This window comes from Helianthus annuus, chromosome 14 (genome assembly GCF_002127325.2).
Source record: "Helianthus annuus cultivar XRQ/B chromosome 14, HanXRQr2.0-SUNRISE, whole genome shotgun sequence".
NCBI lineage: Eukaryota > Viridiplantae > Streptophyta > Magnoliopsida > Asterales > Asteraceae > Helianthus > Helianthus annuus.
This window is the reverse complement of record NC_035446.2, coordinates 110854071-110876251: the sequence shown is the minus strand read 5'-3', so window position 1 is coordinate 110876251 and position 22181 is coordinate 110854071. Positions and strand designations below refer to the sequence as shown.

Here is a 22181-nt window from a genome sequence, read left to right as displayed (position 1 = left end):
AGTCTTGTAAAACACGATATAGAACACGAAATGTACAATAGTTTATAAATAAAACAATATCTTCACAGAACTACAAAATCAAATAAGTTTAGAATTTAAATTCAAAACTAAAATAAGAACAAGCAGAAAACATCAAAAATAATATGGGAGTGTTGAAAACGTTAAAACAACTGAGAAGTGAAACAACTTCAATAATATGAGAGTGCTGAACAAACGCGACTAGCAAAAAAAACGTAAAATCAAAAGGATTCAGGAAGGTATAGAACAATAACAAACGTGAAAACAACATAAAGAACTTCCATCGAGAAAGCAATACATGCTACAAACACAACATACATACGCCCAATCAACTGCAAGGTACAAGCCTCAAAGTACAAAACAATTGAAATGGGTTTTTAGGTGTTCTTGTAACAGGATCACAAGTTCTTACATGTGAGTTCAGTCTTATAAAACACCATACAAAACAAGAAAATTATAGTTTATAAATAAAACAACCCCTTCACAAAACTACAAAATCAAATAAGTTTAGAAGTCAAGTTCAAAACAAAGGAAAAGACTGAAAAAACAAGAGAAAATAGTTGCAGAGTTGTTTAAAAATTTAAAAAAAATCTAGATTATCTTTACAAACCCTGCAGATCTGATCACTAATCAACCCAGAAAATTAACAAATTCAAAAGATCAAGATTATCGTAAACCATTGCGGAAGAAACTTGCCTGTTAATTAATTCTACGGCAGACCAAGAACACGTCAGATGATCGTCAAATTCCATGATTGAAAAACCTTAAACTCGCCATTCTCACAAAACCCTGCAAATTCTTGTTTGTTTCAAAACAAATCAAATATCAACTGATGTATAGTGGGGTTTTGTAATGTACAATTGAAAGGAAAATGGATAAAGTGGTCGTTATACCTGTTGATTCTCCGCTAGATCAAGTTGATTGAAAAACCCTAAGTACTCGAAGATGGGTTTTTAAGTTCAGATATCTGAAACAGCCGATGATGTATGGTGTGTGATTTTGTACTCTGCAATTTGATTTGATTGAGAAACCCTAAACCCGCAATTCTTGTTTTCTCTAAAGAAATCGCTCATTAATCAAACAACAGGGTTGGTTCGAGTGATTTAGGATCTAGGGTTCATAAATATAAATATGAAAGAGGCGCTTGATTTACGATTGTGCGCGAATATTTAGCACGACCGTTGGAGTCGGGTATTAAATTTTGTTTAAATTTTTGTGAAGTACACTTTCTAAAAAAAGTTTTTTTTTTTTTTTGAACTGCCAATAAAAATATTATTATACCAAAACGAAAAAAGTTATGATGTTGGAAACAATTTGCGAAATCAACAATATACGAGAAGAAAGAATGAACAGAAGACTGTGTCGTGCGTAATTACATTGCCTTGAAAGCGAAAGCGATTTAGTCATTACCGTGGCGCAAATAGTATATTCACCGATCGCTCCCCAAGGTTAACACAGTTTTTTAACTGATTTTCTTGTGCGCAAGATAAACTAGAGATGGAGATTTGTGGAACGAGTGATCCGAAAATTAGGGAAGAAGCCAACGGTTTTAGGAAAATATAAAAACCGTATAAAACAGCCATGTAACAAAATTTAATAAAAGTAATTAAATCAAGAAAATAATTATAATATATTTCCTTTTTGCCAACGTGAGATAAATGTAGTTTATTCCCTTGGATGACTTTCAACTCCAACAACCCCCCACAAAGGCAGACAAGGCAGTTCAGATCTCTTCAGCAGTTCACATCTCTTCAGATCACAAGTTCTTTATATTGGTACTCAAGTGTAAATATCTTTCGATTTGAATTGACACATAGTGAAGTAAGGCAACGACAAAATACCATCAAGTGAATAACTCTTGAACTGGATGTTCTTGGCCGAGACACCCACAACACATACTGAAGAAACACTGACCTTAACAACTCTGGAAACTTCAACGATCAATGACCCGAACGTGTGGCTGCAAAACAGAAACACCGTTAGGACTCGTTACAGGAATGGGGTTATTCCTGTAACCACCCTCCGGCGTGAGAATAAGTATTCGTTCTTTTGGAGAAGTATATGAAGGGAAAAGTGTATGGGAATTAGATGATCGTACCTTACGTATTTGTCTTTATTTATAGGTTCTCAATTAGGGTTTCCCTTATTTTAGGATGTGCTCCGATAAGGTGGAGATTTACATGATCTTCCCGAAAAGTGGGAGATTTAGTTATGCACCTTCCTTATAGATATGGAAGGTTCTAGAATAATTCTGGGTATTTATGTAAATATAAAAGGTTGTAACCGGGTCGGGTGAGCGACGCGGGTCACACCTCGTCATGTCCCCCCAGTCCGAGCTCATGGAGGGAGTCCATTAGGTCGGACTAAGAGAAAAAGAAAAAGGGGAAACTCGTAATGATTTGTGTGACGACCTTTGGAAATGACGGCGAAAATAGCGGATGTGACAGTTGGGTCATCTCGTCAATGACAGCTGTCTTTTCCCGTGATTGACACGTGCGTCGATTCGTACACATTTTTGAATTTGAAAAGTTTTCGTATCTTATAAAAGACGATGCCTTAAACGGATGTTCAAGAAATCACCCCCAAATTACTCTATCACCATCTTCTCTATTCAATGGCTTCAAAAACGACCGAATCCTCTTCCGCCGCTTCCATGGACGTACTACTGTGCAAATGGGGCGTGATGTCTTTCAACAATTTGGTCCATGATTATGGCATTAGGGCTGAATGGAATCCTGTGTTGCCGTCAAAAACCGACACCGCCTTTCCCCTGAAAGCAGGTAAAATCACTTTGTTTAGTGATTTTTTCAAGTTTTGCAACTTCCGGTTACCCATCACCAAATTTTTGAAATTGGTGCTTGATTTCTACCGCATCCACATTTCTCAAATACATCCTCTTGGCCTTGTGAAACTTCGACAATTTGAGTATGCCTGCGTAGCTCTTGGTCACATCCCAGAACTGATCGTCTTTAGGGCTTTCTTCGTACTTGTGTGGAAATCCCCTTTCTTTACCTTTGATCGGCGGGATACCGAAGTATCATGTCTGAGGGAGATCCCTACAAGTTCTAGAGACAAGGATTGGAAGAAAAAATTCTTCTACCTGGATGCCAGTGCTATTCCCGGGGAAATGCATTGGCAAGATAAAGGACCGAAGGATAAAGTGAAGGATGATGCTCCCCCTGCAGATTCGTACGCGTCAAATGCGCTGTATGTAAAACTGTGTGGCCGCCCCTTTGAGTGCACTATTATTCCAGAAGGGGCGCTAGTGATGGCCGGTATGAGCCTGTTATGGCCGGATATAAGGCGTTATCCCTCATTCCAACGGGAAGATGGAGGTATGTTTACATTACCACACCTGGTTAACATATTTTTAAATCCGGTATTAATTAAATCACGTATTTTGCGCAGGGGAGTGGGGGATGTTTGACTTTGTTGATCCACCACGTCACCTGGCGTTGAAACCCAACGACCGGAGACTTGATGAAGGGGAACCAGATGTGTTGAAAGTGCATCTGGAACAATTTCTTCTACCGGCGATGCCAACGGATCCCTTGGAGTATATCGCTCCCTTGTCGGGTATGGCGGCCGCTACTTCAGCATCATCAGAGAAGAAACCTATTCGGCTAAAGCTGTCTGGGAGAAAACCTGCAGCAACCACTGTCAGCGTGCCCGTGATGGAAGAGACGCCCAACGCGAGTCGTGAAGTTTCCTTAGCTTCCGACCTGACCAGTCCTGGCCGTGCTTCGAAAAAGAGGAAAATCTTTGTGGCACCTACGCTGAGCGCGTTTCAGGCGGTGCAAGCCGCATGTGCAATTTCACCAGGTATTTTATTTTAAATAACCATATGGCATACTAGTGTCCCTGCTGATAGCGTCCGTCTGGTCTTGTGGTGCAGGTACCTTTGCGGGAATATCATCCGGGGGTGTGCCATCCACTGTTGTTTCGACTATGGCGGCGTCTTGTACTGGTAGTACCAGCATGCCTACGAGTCCACAAGTTTCAGCGTCATTCGCTCCCGCTGTGAGCTGCATCATGCCCATTCCTAGTTCTACGGTATCCATAGCCGTAACTTCCGAGCCGCTGCCCTCGCTTCGATCAGGTGGTTTTGACACAACCCTTCCTGAATCGCCCAAGGACATGTTTGCTGGTTTTGACACCAATGCTGCTGCCGCGTCGACCGCGCATGAGGCAACTAGCGTGGGTGGAGGCGATAATCGTGCGTCGAGCAGCGGCATTGCTGACGATGGTGCCCGCTTGATTGATGATTTGTTTATACCTACCGTTTGTTGGGATCCTCATGCCCAGGATAAACGTTACCAGCCTCAATGGAAGATTGCTGAATCTTCCCGACTTATCTTTCCTCCAGTTGTCCAACATTGGGTTGAGAGGGCGTACCCCCCCGCTGAAGCGGCGTATGTTGAGGGGTTAAACAATGAGGATTTGATGAATTCGTCTATATCAGATTCTGTGACCCTACCTCGCCGGTTGGTAGAGATACGGCGCCGGTGGGTGCGTGATAACACCCAACTTCATGAGGCCCGGGTCATTATCCAAGAACTGAGGGATGACAAGCATCGCCTCGAAAGTCAACTGCAGACCGCTGGGTTGAAAGAGGCCCGATTTCTGTCAGAGAAGAATAAGGCCGAGGAGGATTTGCGGAGGGTAACTGAACATCTCGCTGAGGAAAGGATCTTATGGGCCCGCGATATGGCGGAAAAAGATAGGGTTTTGGCTCAAGCGAAAAATGTACAAGAGGAGTTGGAACGCAAGGCTGTGGCAGAGGCTCAGAAGGTGAGACACGAGTTATCGGCCCAATTGGAAAAATTTCGTGTTGACACTGATTTTGTGTCCCAGGTTCAGGAGCGGTACCAGGATTTGACAACCGAAGTAGAGACCTGTCATACCAAGATCCGACTGATGCAGGGAGAGTTGGAGGAGCGTGAGGCAAAATTCAAGGAGATGCAAGATCATTGTGATTCCCTTGTCACCCAAAACAATAAGCTTGCTGCATCGTCGTCTTCAAAGTTAAGGGAGGTGGAGGACGCGCTGGCACAATCCCATGCAGAGATCGATGATTTGACCAACCAGCTAGCGGCTATGCGGGGAGACAGGAATTGGTTGATAACTAATGGGCTAGTGGGGGCGTTCGAATTTCTGCGTGAGTCGTCCCACTTTACTAGCCTGATTGACCGTCTTTCCGCCGCTGCCTACCAAGCTGGTCATCATGATGGTGTACTTAAGGGCTACATGGACTGCCAGCAAGCGGAAAGAGTCCCGCCGGACTTCCAAACCCTCAAAAATAAGTTACAGGATGATATGGCGAAGGCTCTTGAAGCTGCGTACACCGAACCTCTACCTTGCTATGGCGATCTGATGGATAAAGTTAATGAAGATGGAATAGACTCGCTACGTCTGATGCTGGACCCTGCGGACGAGTCCGAAGAAGACTGACCATTCCGTTATTCATTTGTTTTGCTCGTTGTGTACTCTTGCTGATACTGTTTAAATTGGGTTTAGTGCCCATTATCCGTTTTGATTTGACAGCCAAATTAATGCAAATGTCATGATTTCTGACACCGCCGTCGTTGAAAATATGACTCTGTGATGTGTGATGATTACTTTTAATTAATATACCTGATGTCATCACTGTCAAAACTTGTTAACTACTGCTATACATTCACCCTTCGTTTCCATTCTTGTTTATGTTTGTGCCATGGAAAGAAAACGATACCGGCAAAGGCTTTCCGAGATCTTTCGGGTGCTTGACGCTGCTGATGGCCTTTTGATGTTACAGCATCCGGTAACAAGATCAATGCTTAGGAGCAGACGACCAATCCCAAATGCTGCTCCGGTTCGTGCCAACCGAGCATGTCAAAGCCTTGTTATCCCGGACCCTCAACCAGAGGATCCCAGAATGCAGCTATCGGCTGATGTGTTGACTGACTTGATCCAGGTGGACCCTGAACGGCGATATCGCCTGACCTACCAACGTCAGTCCGGTGGTCGGACGAAGGGGCAGCCGACGGATGCCTCTGGCTTGATGTTCCGAATGGTTGGTGGCTCAACTGCTCCCTTGGCCGTCAACCCTGTGGTGGTGGTGGAAGACGATGATGATGTGGGGGTGCCTACCCCTGCAGTGGTGACGGCACCCATCTTTCATCAATAGGTGTTTTATGAACATGTTCTGTATTTTGGTTCCCTTATGTTTGGTTTTTATTAAAAACAGGGACAAGTACTTGGTTTTTGATTTTTTGAGATAGGCTATGTATATGTAATGATGCCTATCTGCTTTTTGAGGCGGTTTATGTATCTATTACCAAGATACCCGCCGTAAGCGCTTGTTGTAGTTACCCTATGACTTATAATGAAAAATATTTCGTGTTTAAGGGTGTTGTTTTTGTTTCTACCGGATAATGCATTCATTGTGCGATGGTAATTTTTGTAATAGATGAACTTGCATCTTTATTAAACTTGCATTAAAAAATAAACGAAGAGTAAAAATCCCATGATGGGTTACAAATGCGAACTGGAAAAGGTAATTGACTCTTGCTGTTAGGAGCAAGGCATTACAAATAGCATTTCTTCAGCTGTGCGATGTTCCAACTGCGCGGGACCGGCGTGCCATCTAGTCGGGACAGGCGATAGGCTCCTTTGCCCAAGTCTTCCTGGATGACATAGGGACCTTCCCAGTTGGGGCCTAGTTTTCCCGTTGGTTCCGCTCGACTTGCTTCGTTGTCGCGCATGACGTAATCGCCCACCTTGAAACTTAATTTAGACACCCGCTTATTGTAATACTTTTCCAGTGCTTTTTTGTAACGTGCCTCGCTAATGGCGGCCGCCTCACGCCTCTCTTCCAATAAATCTAGGCCCTCTCTCAGCGATTGGTCATTGTTATCTTTTACTTCGAGACGGCGTAACGATGGTAACCCTACCTCAGCAGGTATCATAGCCTCCATTCCATAGGTAAGGCTAAATGGTGTTTCGTTGTTGCTGGTCTTGGGCATTGTTCGATGCGCCCAAAGGACGTGTGGCAACTCCTCCACCCACGAGCTTCCCTCGTGTCCCAGCCGTTTTTTGATACCTTCTAACAAACTTCTGTTCGTCCGCTCTACCTGCCCATTACCCTGTGGGTGTGCTACCGACGTGAAGATCTGCTGAATGTGGAGATCGGCACACCATTCTTGAAAAATTCTATCCGTGAACTGCGTCCCATTGTCACTTACCAGGTAGAGCGGTAGGCCAAACCTGCATACAATGTGTTCCCAGAGAAACTTTTTGGCGTTTTCTGCCGTTATCTTAGCCAAGGGTTTTGCTTCCACCCACTTGGTGAAGTAGTCCACCGCCACGATTAAGTATTTTAATTTCCCGGGAGCGGGCGGGAAAGGTCCCACAATATCTACAGCCCATTTCTGAAAAGGCCAAGCCGATGTCACCGGTACTAGACTATTTTTGGGCCGAATTGTTTGAGGGGCAAATTTTTGGCAGCTGAGGCATCTTCTCAGTTCTCTGACGGCGTCTTCATGCATCCCGGGCCAGTAATACCCCGCGCTATGAATTTTAGCGACCACTGCTCGAGGACCCGCGTGTATACCGCATATACCCTCATGTATTTCACTGATGAGGTATTTCGCTTCAACCGGGGAGACGCATCGTAGGAGGGGACCCATGTAAGATTTTCGATACAGGACACCATCGCTGACCTCGTACTGCAGTGCTTTCGTTTGAATCTTTCGTGCCTCGCCCTTGGCGGGAGGCAGTTCGCCGGTTTTGAGAAAAAGCAGGATCGGGGTATACCAACAGGGTTCTTCCATTGTGACAGCGGAGACGCTACGCGGTTCAATTGAAGGTGTCTGTAATGTCTCAACCTTGACTTCCTTTTCCATGCCGGAGGTGGCAAGTTTGCTTAAGGCGTCTGCTATCTGATTTTTCCCTCTGTGCACGTGGTTGAGCGTGACTTTATCGAAAGAGTTCATGAGCTCTTTGGTTTTTGCCAGATATCTCGCCATTGCCTCGTCTTTTGCTTCATATGTTTCGTTGACTTGATTGTTGACCAGCAGTGAGTCGACGTATGCGTCGACCCTGGCTGCACCCATGGATTTTGCCATTCGTAGACCAGCCAGTAGCGCCTCGTATTCCGCCTCGTTATTGGAGCACTCGAAATCAAAACGTAAGGCGTACATTAGCCTGATTTGGTCCGGACTTATCAGCATCAAACCTGCCCCAGACCCTTTACCACTAGACGATCCATCTGTGTACAACTTCCAAGTCTGCCTCGCTGTGCTCGTTTCTGGTATGTCTTGGACAACCGGGTCCGTGACTACCTCTCCTTCTGGTATTTCGGCTAAGAAATCGGCGATAACTTGTCCCTTGACTGCTGTGCGTTTCTGATATTCGATATCCAGGGCTCCCAACTCGATAGCCCATTTAGCCAACCGACCCGAGACCTCAGGTTTGTGCAGGATCTGCTGTAGCGGGTAATTAGTTAAGATCTGTACGCGGTGTGCCTGGAAGTATCTTCTTAATCGCCTGGTGGCGTGTACTAATGCTAATACCAGCTTTTCCAGTGTAGGGTAACGCGTTTCAGGCCCCGCCAACACCCGGCTTATGTAGTATATGGGTGTTTGTTTCCCTTCTCGTTCAACCATGAGCACCGCGCTTACCGCTGTGTGGGCCGCCGCCAGATACATTTTTAGCACTTCGCCGTGTCTGGGCGCGGTCAACGTGGGTAGTTTTTCTATGAACCGCTTCATTTCCTGCAAAGCTCGTTCCGCTTCTGCCGTCCATTTAAAATTCTTTTTGTCGAGGCAATCTTTCAGCGTTTTTATAAACGGCAGTGATTTTTCAGCGTGCCTTGCAAGGAACCTGTTGATTGCTACCAGTCGTCCATTTAGGGCTTGAGCTTCCTTCAACGTTCGGGGGGATGGCATCCGCGATATGGCGGTTATTTTTTCTGGGTTGGCTTTAAAGCCGTTGTGGGTAACTACTACCCCCAGAAATTTTCCCTCTTCAACCCCAAAAGAGCACTTCTTTGGGTTTAACTTTATGTTATGCTTTCTGAGCCGCTGGAAAGTTTCTTCTATGTCTGCCAACATTTGTTTCTCTTCGCTGCTTTTTATGACCAGGTCGTCTACGTAAACTTCCAAGTTCCGCCCGATCTGTGTTTCGAAAACCTTATCCATGAGGCGCTGGTAGGTGGCTCCCGCATTCCGTAGCCCAAAAGGCATTTTGGTGTAACAAAAAATGCCGACGTCGGTGTGAAAGGCTGTTTTTTCTTCGTCTTCTTTGGCCATCTTGATCTGGTGGTATCCCTTATATGCGTCTAGAAAACACTTGTATCGATACGGTACCAGGGAGTCAACTTTTAAATCAATTTCCGGCAACGGGTATGCGTCTTTCGGGCACGCCTTGTTCAGATCCTTGAAGTCAATGCACATCCGCCATGTGCCATCTGGCTTTTTAACCATGACCGGGTTAGACACCCAGGTATGATACTGTGTTTCTCTGAGGATTCCAGCTTCCACTAACTTGCGTACTTCCTTAACGACCGCTGCCCGGCGATCCGGGGCCATACTGCGTTTACCCTGGGCGACTGGCTTAATGCCTGGGAGCGTGGAGAGCTTATGTTCTGCTTTATCGCGAGGGACTCCGGTCATATCGGCGTGCTCGAAAGCGAATATGTCTACGTTTCTTTTTAGCAATTGTTTCAAATTGCTCTTTACCTCTGGGGACAGAGTATCGCCGATGGTGACCATTTGATCCGGGTGGCGTGTGCTCAGTACCCACCTCTCTGGCCCTGTAACCCCTGCGGGGCCTTGACGGCATCGTTTGGTGTCCAATACTTCTCCAACTCTATCTCGAAACACCGTGGCAATACCTTGCGGTGTTGGGAACTTCATAAAACCTCTTGCCGTGGAGACTATGGCGTCTAACTTCCCCAAAGTGAACCTTCCGATGATTACATTGTGATATGACTCGGCGCGGACCACGAGGAAAGTTAGTAGTATTGTTCTTTCCTTGGGTGCTTGCCCGAAGGTTACCGGGAAGGTGATTTGACCAATGGGATCCACCTTTTCCCCTGTAAAACCCTTAATGGGAGCATGTACCGATTCGAGCAGCTTTTTATCCTCCGGTTGCATTCTATCGAAACAGTGCTCGTATATGATATCCTCTGAGCTTCCGGTGTCAACCAAAATTCGCCTCATTCGGTAATCTCCTACTGCCGCGGAAACGATCAGGGCGTCCGTGGTAAGATGCAAATCTTCCATTCGTGGTTCGATGGTCATTGTTGCCAACATCCAAGGCTCGAGGGTGGAGAAACTCCGTTTAGCCCCTCTTCCTATACCAGCATGGACCATGTTTAACTCTCGCGGCCTTTTTCCTGCCGCCTTGTCATTTTCCTCCTTGACCACCGGCGGACCCTGCTTGATATCTCGCACCAGATGTGCCAACTTTCCTGACTTTACGAAGTACTCGATTTGTTTTTTAAGCTGGAAACAATCGTTGGTGTCGTGTCCACTTCCCTTGTGGTATTCGCAGTACTTGCTCGTATCCTTGTTCGGGTTATCTTTCAGCGGCTTTGGTGGGTTGAGCCTGAGGTTTTCCGAGGCCAGAATTTCTGCCGGGGTCTTGCTTAGATTGGGATATTCAGAACGGGGTTTTGACGTTTCATTTCTTGAGTATGAGCTCCGATGCTTATCGTAACGCGAGTCTCTGTCGTTCCGCTGATATCGGTCTCCCCTGTGTTTACTTTTAGACCCCCGATTGTCTTTTTCTTCTTGGTTCTTCAAGGCTTCTTTCTTTCTGTTAGCCGCGTGGCTGGCCGCTACCGCTTTTTCTTGTATAACGTATACTTTGGCAATCCGCAGTATCTCGTCTATGGTCGGGGGTACCCCGTCCCTTCCATGCAACGTTCTTAGTAATTCGTCATCATTAACCCCCTGGAGGAAAGCTCCGCATGCCAAATCGTTAGTGACACCTGGTATCGCCAGGCTTTCTTTATTGAACCTGATGATAAAATTCTCTACCGTTTCGTTGTCTCGACGACGGATATGGAGTAATTCATTCCTATCTTTCGTATGTCGGCGCTGTTGACTGAACTGTAGGATAAACTTTGATTCCAGATCCTCGAAACTGTCTATCTCGCCTGTGGGTAAGCTGTCCCACCATACTCGCGCTGCTCCTACTAAGGTTTGTACGAACATTTTGCACCAAAGGGGCATGGGCCAACAAGCCACCTCACCCGCACTCTTAAATAGATTAAGGTGATCATCCGGGTCGGTGAGGCCGTCGTACTTGCCGACTGTTTGGGGCATCTTTGGTTTTTCCTTAATAGGGGCTTCGGCGATACGGCGTGTAAATTTAGATCGGAATGTTGCATCTACTGGCTTGTATGGCTTGGTTAACTCGTCCTCTTCTAAGTTCACTGTTTGTGCCGGTGGGTTGTTTGCACCCGGGGCGGGACCTGTTCCTGGACCGGAGTTTTCAAAAGGAGTAAACCGGGGTCGGACCGCGTTTTCCCTGTCGTGTACGGGTTCAGTTGACGCCTGAGTATACATTGGTTGTGGACTCGGAAAGTTCCACCACGGCGGCATGTAAGCCGCGTAGGGCGACTGTGACATCCCTTGTGTCATTCCCTGAGGGGGATAGGCTGTTCCCCCGTATGAGGGTAAGTACCCGAAAGGGGGCGCGTAGCAATATCCCGGGAAATACATCTGATTGCCTGGCGTGACAGGGGCATTCATTACTCCCGTTGGCATGATGACCGGCTGATGAGGCGGGGTGGACAATGCTGCCGTGAGTGCGGCTGAATACAACGGTGGCATTGGGCTGGAGATCAACGGTTGGTAGTATTGGGGAGTGTTGGTTCCAGGTGCTAAGATGCTAGGACTCGCCGAGGTGATGACTGGGGTGGAGAAAAGACGCGAAGTCTGTGAAGAAATAGCAGCCCCTGGGGCTGAGGTGCCGCTGCCTGCTCCCTCCACCCTTCCGGGTTGTGTTTGTGAGGGCATGTAAAAGTAAGGGTTTGTAACCACGGCCTGGGAAGAGACGGTGGTAACGTTACCAAACCCTGGTGGTGGCCCCTCCGCCTCGAACTCCAAATCTAACGATCTGGTAACGGCCGGTGATGATACTGGGGCGGTTACGCCTCCCGCCCCTAGCGTCAGATTATCATTCGTCGCTCTTTGACCAGCCATGTTCTGATCACTTGCCATGAAGCTCTTTGTTGTTCTTGCTTGGTCCCACGGATGGCGCCAACTGTGTGGCCGCCCCTTTGAGTGCACTATTATTCCAGAAGGGGCGCTAGTGATGGCCGGTATGAGCCTGTTATGGCCGGATATAAGGCGTTATCCCTCATTCCAACGGGAAGATGGAGGTATGTTTACATTACCACACCTGGTTAACATATTTTTAAATCCGGTATTAATTAAATCACGTATTTTGCGCAGGGGAGTGGGGGATGTTTGACTTTGTTGATCCACCACATCACCTGGCGTTGAAACCCAACGACCGGAGACTTGATGAAGGGGAACCAGATGTGTTGAAAGTGCATCTGGAACAATTTCTTCTACCGGCGATGCCAACGGATCCCTTGGAGTATATCGCTCCCTTGTCGGGTATGGCGGCCGCTACTTCAGCATCATCAGAGAAGAAACCTATTCGGCTAAAGCTGTCTGGGAGAAAACCTGCAGCAACCACTGTCAGCGTGCCCGTGATGGAAGAGACGCCCAACGCGAGTCGTGAAGTTTCCTTAGCTTCCGACCTGACCAGTCCTGGCCGTGCTTCGAAAAAGAGGAAAATCTTTGTGGCACCTACGCTGAGCGCGTTTCAGGCGGTGCAAGCCGCATGTGCAATTTCACCAGGTATTTTATTTTAAATAACCATATGGCATACTAGTGTCCCTGCTGATAGCGTCCGTCTGGTCTTGTGGTGCAGGTACCTTTGCGGGAATATCATCCGGGGGTGTGCCATCCACTGTTGTTTCGACTATGGCGGCGTCTTGTACTGGTAGTACCAGCATGCCTACGAGTCCACAAGTTTCAGCGTCATTCGCTCCCGCTGTGAGCTGCATCATGCCCATTCCTAGTTCTACGGTATCCATAGCCGTAACTTCCGAGCCGCTGCCCTCGCTTCGATCAGGTGGTTTTGACACAACCCTTCCTGAATCGCCCAAGGACATGTTTGCTGGTTTTGACACCAATGCTGCTGCCGCGTCGACCGCGCATGAGGCAACTAGCGTGGGTGGAGGCGATAATCGTGCGTCGAGCAGCGGCATTGCTGACGATGGTGCCCGCTTGATTGATGATTTGTTTATACCTACCGTTTGTTGGGATCCTCATGCCCAGGATAAACGTTACCAGCCTCAATGGAAGATTGCTGAATCTTCCCGACTTATCTTTCCTCCAGTTGTCCAACATTGGGTTGAGAGGGCGTACCCCCCCGCTGAAGCGGCGTATGTTGAGGGGTTAAACAATGAGGATTTGATGAATTCGTCTATATCAGATTCTGTGACCCTACCTCGCCGGTTGGTAGAGATACGGCGCCGGTGGGTGCGTGATAACACCCAACTTCATGAGGCCCGGGTCATTATCCAAGAACTGAGGGATGACAAGCATCGCCTCGAAAGTCAACTGCAGACCGCTGGGTTGAAAGAGGCCCGATTTCTGTCAGAGAAGAATAAGGCCGAGGAGGATTTGCGGAGGGTAACTGAACATCTCGCTGAGGAAAGGATCTTATGGGCCCGCGATATGGCGGAAAAAGATAGGGTTTTGGCTCAAGCGAAAAATGTACAAGAGGAGTTGGAACGCAAGGCTGTGGCAGAGGCTCAGAAGGTGAGACACGAGTTATCGGCCCAATTGGAAAAATTTCGTGTTGACACTGATTTTGTGTCCCAGGTTCAGGAGCGGTACCAGGATTTGACAACCGAAGTAGAGACCTGTCATACCAAGATCCGACTGATGCAGGGAGAGTTGGAGGAGCGTGAGGCAAAATTCAAGGAGATGCAAGATCATTGTGATTCCCTTGTCACCCAAAACAATAAGCTTGCTGCATCGTCGTCTTCAAAGTTAAGGGAGGTGGAGGACGCGCTGGCACAATCCCATGCAGAGATCGATGATTTGACCAACCAGCTAGCGGCTATGCGGGGAGACAGGAATTGGTTGATAACTAATGGGCTAGTGGGGGCGTTCGAATTTCTGCGTGAGTCGTCCCACTTTACTAGCCTGATTGACCGTCTTTCCGCCGCTGCCTACCAAGCTGGTCATCATGATGGTGTACTTAAGGGCTACATGGACTGCCAGCAAGCGGAAAGAGTCCCGCCGGACTTCCAAACCCTCAAAAATAAGTTACAGGATGATATGGCGAAGGCTCTTGAAGCTGCGTACACCGAACCTCTACCTTGCTATGGCGATCTGATGGATAAAGTTAATGAAGATGGAATAGACTCGCTACGTCTGATGCTGGACCCTGCGGACGAGTCCGAAGAAGACTGACCATTCCGTTATTCATTTGTTTTGCTCGTTGTGTACTCTTGCTGATACTGTTTAAATTGGGTTTAGTGCCCATTATCCGTTTTGATTTGACAGCCAAATTAATGCAAATGTCATGATTTCTGACACCACCGTCGTTGAAAATATGACTCTGTGATGTGTGATGATTACTTTTAATTAATATACCTGATGTCATCACTGTCAAAACTTGTTAACTACTGCTATACATTCACCCTTCGTTTCCATTCTTGTTTATGTTTGTGCCATGGAAAGAAAACGATACCGGCAAAGGCTTTCCGAGATCTTTCGGGTGCTTGACGCTGCTGATGGCCTTTTGATGTTACAGCATCCGGTAACAAGATCAATGCTTAGGAGCAGACGACCAATCCCAAATGCTGCTCCGGTTCGTGCCAACCGAGCATGTCAAAGCCTTGTTATCCCGGACCCTCAACCAGAGGATCCCAGAATGCAGCTATCGGCTGATGTGTTGACTGACTTGATCCAGGTGGACCCTGAACGGCGATATCGCCTGACCTACCAACGTCAGTCCGGTGGTCGGACGAAGGGGCAGCCGACGGATGCCTCTGGCTTGATGTTCCGAATGGTTGGTGGCTCAACTGCTCCCTTGGCCGTCAACCCTGTGGTGGTGGTGGAAGACGATGATGATGTGGGGGTGCCTACCCCTGCAGTGGTGACGGCACCCATCTTTCATCAATAGGTGTTTTATGAACATGTTCTGTATTTTGGTTCCCTTATGTTTGGTTTTTATTAAAAACAGGGACAAGTACTTGGTTTTTGATTTTTTGAGATAGGCTATGTATATGTAATGATGCCTATCTGCTTTTTGAGGCGGTTTATGTATCTATTACCAAGATACCCGCCGTAAGCGCTTGTTGTAGTTACCCTATGACTTATAATGAAAAATATTTCGTGTTTAAGGGTGTTGTTTTTGTTTCTACCGGATAATGCATTCATTGTGCGATGGTAATTTTTGTAATAGATGAACTTGCATCTTTATTAAACTTGCATTAAAAAATAAACGAAGAGTAAAAATCCCATGATGGGTTACAAATGCGAACTGGAAAAGGTAATTGACTCTTGCTGTTAGGAGCAAGGCATTACAAATAGCATTTCTTCAGCTGTGCGATGTTCCAACTGCGCGGGACCGGCGTGCCATCTAGTCGGGACAGGCGATAGGCTCCTTTGCCCAAGTCTTCCTGGATGACATAGGGACCTTCCCAGTTGGGGCCTAGTTTTCCCGTTGGTTCCGCTCGACTTGCTTCGTTGTCGCGCATGACGTAATCGCCCACCTTGAAACTTAATTTAGACACCCGCTTATTGTAATACTTTTCCAGTGCTTTTTTGTAACGTGCCTCGCTAATGGCGGCCGCCTCACGCCTCTCTTCCAATAAATCTAGGCCCTCTCTCAGCGATTGGTCATTGTTATCTTTTACTTCGAGACGGCGTAACGATGGTAACCCTACCTCAGCAGGTATCATAGCCTCCATTCCATAGGTAAGGCTAAATGGTGTTTCGTTGTTGCTGGTCTTGGGCATTGTTCGATGCGCCCAAAGGACGTGTGGCAACTCCTCCACCCACGAGCTTCCCTCGTGTCCCAGCCGTTTTTTGATACCTTCTAACAAACTTCTGTTCGTCCGCTCTACCTGCCCATTACCCTGTGGGTGTGCTACCGACGTGAAGATCTGCTGAATGTGGAGATCGGCACACCATTCTTGAAAAATTCTATCCGTGAACTGCGTCCCATTGTCACTTACCAGGTAGAGCGGTAGGCCAAACCTGCATACAATGTGTTCCCAGAGAAACTTTTTGGCGTTTTCTGCCGTTATCTTAGCCAAGGGTTTTGCTTCCACCCACTTGGTGAAGTAGTCCACCGCCACGATTAAGTATTTTAATTTCCCGGGAGCGGGCGGGAAAGGTCCCACAATATCTACAGCCCATTTCTGAAAAGGCCAAGCCGATGTCACCGGTACTAGACTATTTTTGGGCCGAATTGTTTGAGGGGCAAATTTTTGGCAGCTGAGGCATCTTCTCAGTTCTCTGACGGCGTCTTCATGCATCCCGGGCCAGTAATACCCCGCGCTATGAATTTTAGCGACCACTGCTCGAGGACCCGCGTGTATACCGCATATACCCTCATGTATTTCACTGATGAGGTATTTCGCTTCAACCGGGGAGACGCATCGTAGGAGGGGACCCATGTAAGATTTTCGATACAGGACACCATCGCTGACCTCGTACTGCAGTGCTTTCGTTTGAATCTTTCGTGCCTCGCCCTTGGCGGGAGGCAGTTCGCCGGTTTTGAGAAAAAGCAGGATCGGGGTATACCAACAGGGTTCTTCCATTGTGACAGCGGAGACGCTACGCGGTTCAATTGAAGGTGTCTGTAATGTCTCAACCTTGACTTCCTTTTCCATGCCGGAGGTGGCAAGTTTGCTTAAGGCGTCTGCTATCTGATTTTTCCCTCTGTGCACGTGGTTGAGCGTGACTTTATCGAAAGAGTTCATGAGCTCTTTGGTTTTTGCCAGATATCTCGCCATTGCCTCGTCTTTTGCTTCATATGTTTCGTTGACTTGATTGTTGACCAGCAGTGAGTCGACGTATGCGTCGACCCTGGCTGCACCCATGGATTTTGCCATTCGTAGACCAGCCAGTAGCGCCTCGTATTCCGCCTCGTTATTGGAGCACTCGAAATCAAAACGTAAGGCGTACATTAGCCTGATTTGGTCCGGACTTATCAGCATCAAACCTGCCCCAGACCCTTTACCACTAGACGATCCATCTGTGTACAACTTCCAAGTCTGCCTCGCTGTGCTCGTTTCTGGTATGTCTTGGACAACCGGGTCCGTGACTACCTCTCCTTCTGGTATTTCGGCTAAGAAATCGGCGATAACTTGTCCCTTGACTGCTGTGCGTTTCTGATATTCGATATCCAGGGCTCCCAACTCGATAGCCCATTTAGCCAACCGACCCGAGACCTCAGGTTTGTGCAGGATCTGCTGTAGCGGGTAATTAGTTAAGATCTGTACGCGGTGTGCCTGGAAGTATCTTCTTAATCGCCTGGTGGCGTGTACTAATGCTAATACCAGCTTTTCCAGTGTAGGGTAACGCGTTTCAGGCCCCGCCAACACCCGGCTTATGTAGTATATGGGTGTTTGTTTCCCTTCTCGTTCAACCATGAGCACCGCGCTTACCGCTGTGTGGGCCGCCGCCAGATACATTTTTAGCACTTCGCCGTGTCTGGGCGCGGTCAACGTGGGTAGTTTTTCTATGAACCGCTTCATTTCCTGCAAAGCTCGTTCCGCTTCTGCCGTCCATTTAAAATTCTTTTTGTCGAGGCAATCTTTCAGCGTTTTTATAAACGGCAGTGATTTTTCAGCGTGCCTTGCAAGGAACCTGTTGATTGCTACCAGTCGTCCATTTAGGGCTTGAGCTTCCTTCAACGTTCGGGGGGATGGCATCCGCGATATGGCGGTTATTTTTTCTGGGTTGGCTTTAAAGCCGTTGTGGGTAACTACTACCCCCAGAAATTTTCCCTCTTCAACCCCAAAAGAGCACTTCTTTGGGTTTAACTTTATGTTATGCTTTCTGAGCCGCTGGAAAGTTTCTTCTATGTCTGCCAACATTTGTTTCTCTTCGCTGCTTTTTATGACCAGGTCGTCTACGTAAACTTCCAAGTTCCGCCCGATCTGTGTTTCGAAAACCTTATCCATGAGGCGCTGGTAGGTGGCTCCCGCATTCCGTAGCCCAAAAGGCATTTTGGTGTAACAAAAAATGCCGACGTCGGTGTGAAAGGCTGTTTTTTCTTCGTCTTCTTTGGCCATCTTGATCTGGTGGTATCCCTTATATGCGTCTAGAAAACACTTGTATCGATACGGTACCAGGGAGTCAACTTTTAAATCAATTTCCGGCAACGGGTATGCGTCTTTCGGGCACGCCTTGTTCAGATCCTTGAAGTCAATGCACATCCGCCATGTGCCATCTGGCTTTTTAACCATGACCGGGTTAGACACCCAGGTATGATACTGTGTTTCTCTGAGGATTCCAGCTTCCACTAACTTGCGTACTTCCTTAACGACCGCTGCCCGGCGATCCGGGGCCATACTGCGTTTACCCTGGGCGACTGGCTTAATGCCTGGGAGCGTGGAGAGCTTATGTTCTGCTTTATCGCGAGGGACTCCGGTCATATCGGCGTGCTCGAAAGCGAATATGTCTACGTTTCTTTTTAGCAATTGTTTCAAATTGCTCTTTACCTCTGGGGACAGAGTATCGCCGATGGTGACCATTTGATCCGGGTGGCGTGTGCTCAGTACCCACCTCTCTGGCCCTGTAACCCCTGCGGGGCCTTGACGGCATCGTTTGGTGTCCAATACTTCTCCAACTCTATCTCGAAACACCGTGGCAATACCTTGCGGTGTTGGGAACTTCATAAAACCTCTTGCCGTGGAGACTATGGCGTCTAACTTCCCCAAAGTGAACCTTCCGATGATTACATTGTGATATGACTCGGCGCGGACCACGAGGAAAGTTAGTAGTATTGTTCTTTCCTTGGGTGCTTGCCCGAAGGTTACCGGGAAGGTGATTTGACCAATGGGATCCACCTTTTCCCCTGTAAAACCCTTAATGGGAGCATGTACCGATTCGAGCAGCTTTTTATCCTCCGGTTGCATTCTATCGAAACAGTGCTCGTATATGATATCCTCTGAGCTTCCGGTGTCAACCAAAATTCGCCTCATTCGGTAATCTCCTACTGCCGCGGAAACGATCAGGGCGTCCGTGGTAAGATGCAAATCTTCCATTCGTGGTTCGATGGTCATTGTTGCCAACATCCAAGGCTCGAGGGTGGAGAAACTCCGTTTAGCCCCTCTTCCTATACCAGCATGGACCATGTTTAACTCTCGCGGCCTTTTTCCTGCCGCCTTGTCATTTTCCTCCTTGACCACCGGCGGACCCTGCTTGATATCTCGCACCAGATGTGCCAACTTTCCTGACTTTACGAAGTACTCGATTTGTTTTTTAAGCTGGAAACAATCGTTGGTGTCGTGTCCACTTCCCTTGTGGTATTCGCAGTACTTGCTCGTATCCTTGTTCGGGTTATCTTTCAGCGGCTTTGGTGGGTTGAGCCTGAGGTTTTCCGAGGCCAGAATTTCTGCCGGGGTCTTGCTTAGATTGGGATATTCAGAACGGGGTTTTGACGTTTCATTTCTTGAGTATGAGCTCCGATGCTTATCGTAACGCGAGTCTCTGTCGTTCCGCTGATATCGGTCTCCCCTGTGTTTACTTTTAGACCCCCGATTGTCTTTTTCTTCTTGGTTCTTCAAGGCTTCTTTCTTTCTGTTAGCCGCGTGGCTGGCCGCTACCGCTTTTTCTTGTATAACGTATACTTTGGCAATCCGCAGTATCTCGTCTATGGTCGGGGGTACCCCGTCCCTTCCATGCAACGTTCTTAGTAATTCGTCATCATTAACCCCCTGGAGGAAAGCTCCGCATGCCAAATCGTTAGTGACACCTGGTATCGCCAGGCTTTCTTTATTGAACCTGATGATAAAATTCTCTACCGTTTCGTTGTCTCGACGACGGATATGGAGTAATTCATTCCTATCTTTCGTATGTCGGCGCTGTTGACTGAACTGTAGGATAAACTTTGATTCCAGATCCTCGAAACTGTCTATCTCGCCTGTGGGTAAGCTGTCCCACCATACTCGCGCTGCTCCTACTAAGGTTTGTACGAACATTTTGCACCAAAGGGGCATGGGCCAACAAGCCACCTCACCCGCACTCTTAAATAGATTAAGGTGATCATCCGGGTCGGTGAGGCCGTCGTACTTGCCGACTGTTTGGGGCATCTTTGGTTTTTCCTTAATAGGGGCTTCGGCGATACGGCGTGTAAATTTAGATCGGAATGTTGCATCTACTGGCTTGTATGGCTTGGTTAACTCGTCCTCTTCTAAGTTCACTGTTTGTGCCGGTGGGTTGTTTGCACCCGGGGCGGGACCTGTTCCTGGACCGGAGTTTTCAAAAGGAGTAAACCGGGGTCGGACCGCGTTTTCCCTGTCGTGTACGGGTTCAGTTGACGCCTGAGTATACATTGGTTGTGGACTCGGAAAGTTCCACCACGGCGGCATGTAAGCCGCGTAGGGCGACTGTGACATCCCTTGTGTCATTCCCTGAGGGGGATAGGCTGTTCCCCCGTATGAGGGTAAGTACCCGAAAGGGGGCGCGTAGCAATATCCCGGGAAATACATCTGATTGCCTGGCGTGACAGGGGCATTCATTACTCCCGTTGGCATGATGACCGGCTGATGAGGCGGGGTGGACAATGCTGCCGTGAGTGCGGCTGAATACAACGGTGGCATTGGGCTGGAGATCAACGGTTGGTAGTATTGGGGAGTGTTGGTTCCAGGTGCTAAGATGCTAGGACTCGCCGAGGTGATGACTGGGGTGGAGAAAAGACGCGAAGTCTGTGAAGAAATAGCAGCCCCTGGGGCTGAGGTGCCGCTGCCTGCTCCCTCCACCCTTCCGGGTTGTGTTTGTGAGGGCATGTAAAAGTAAGGGTTTGTAACCACGGCCTGGGAAGAGACGGTGGTAACGTTACCAAACCCTGGTGGTGGCCCCTCCGCCTCGAACTCCAAATCTAACGATCTGGTAACGGCCGGTGATGATACTGGGGCGGTTACGCCTCCCGCCCCTAGCGTCAGATTATCATTCGTCGCTCTTTGACCAGCCATGTTCTGATCACTTGCCATGAAGCTCTTTGTTGTTCTTGCTTGGTCCCACGGATGGCGCCAATGAAGAAACACTGACCTTAACAACTCTGGAAACTTCAACGATCAATGACCCGAACGTGTGGCTGCAAAACAGAAACACCGTTAGGACTCGTTACAGGAATGGGGTTATTCCTGTAACCACCCTCCGGCGTGAGAATAAGTATTCGTTCTTTTGGAGAAGTATATGAAGGGAAAAGTGTATGGGAATTAGATGATCGTACCTTACGTATTTGTCTTTATTTATAGGTTCTCAATTAGGGTTTCCCTTATTTTAGGATGTGCTCCGATAAGGTGGAGATTTACATGATCTTCCCGAAAAGTGGGAGATTTAGTTATGCACCTTCCTTATAGATATGGAAGGTTCTAGAATAATTCTGGGTATTTATGTAAATATAAAAGGTTGTAACCGGGTCGGGTGAGCGACGCGGGTCACACCTCGTCACATACCAAGCCCGTTGTTCCATGCAACCTCCGCGATGCTACAATGCTTTCATGGGCCATGCGCAAACCTTGGGACTCATGAGTGCTCCCCGTATCTCCTATGGAAGGCGGCCCCACCTTCACACTCACGTAGGTGATTTCGATCTTAAATCTACCTCATACATAGACCAACCCCAACAAGGGTGATGAAATCATTAAGAGCTATAAAGCTCAACCTCAACACATAATCGATAAATCATCAGGTCCGTCTCAAAAGGACCACTCATGGCCTTATAAACAATTTGATTTCGGTTTATTTAATCTTCCAGCAGGTTTGTGTTGGTTTGTGTTATTTTCTTCTTTTGTTTACTTTTCTTTATTCGTTTAGAATATAAACTAACATGAACAAATATAAACCAACATGAACACAAAAATGATACAAGTGTTTGTGTTTGTTCAGTTAAAGTTGAAC

General features: G+C 47.5%; 2 protein-coding genes across 2 annotated transcripts; one reads left to right on the top strand and one right to left on the bottom strand.

Annotated features, from left to right (window-relative positions):
• Positions 1-1900: 1900 nt before the first annotated feature.
• Positions 1901-5469, top strand: LOC110907148. The gene is made up of 4 exons (XM_035983038.1): positions 1901-3353; positions 3427-3840; positions 3914-4809; positions 4873-5469. Exons 1-4 carry the CDS (start codon positions 2633-2635, stop codon positions 5467-5469), a joined length of 2628 nt encoding a protein of 875 aa, XP_035838931.1. The 5' UTR covers positions 1901-2632.
• A 1115-nt stretch (positions 5470-6584) lies between these two features.
• LOC118486533 lies at positions 6585-21737 on the bottom strand. Its single transcript, XM_035983037.1, has 2 exons — positions 21244-21737; positions 6585-12205 (listed from the first exon to the last, which is right to left on the bottom strand). The coding sequence occupies exons 1-2, from the start codon at positions 21266-21268 to the stop codon at positions 6585-6587; spliced, it is 5646 nt and encodes a 1881-aa protein (XP_035838930.1). The 5' UTR covers positions 21269-21737.
• Positions 21738-22181: the final 444 nt, after the last annotated feature.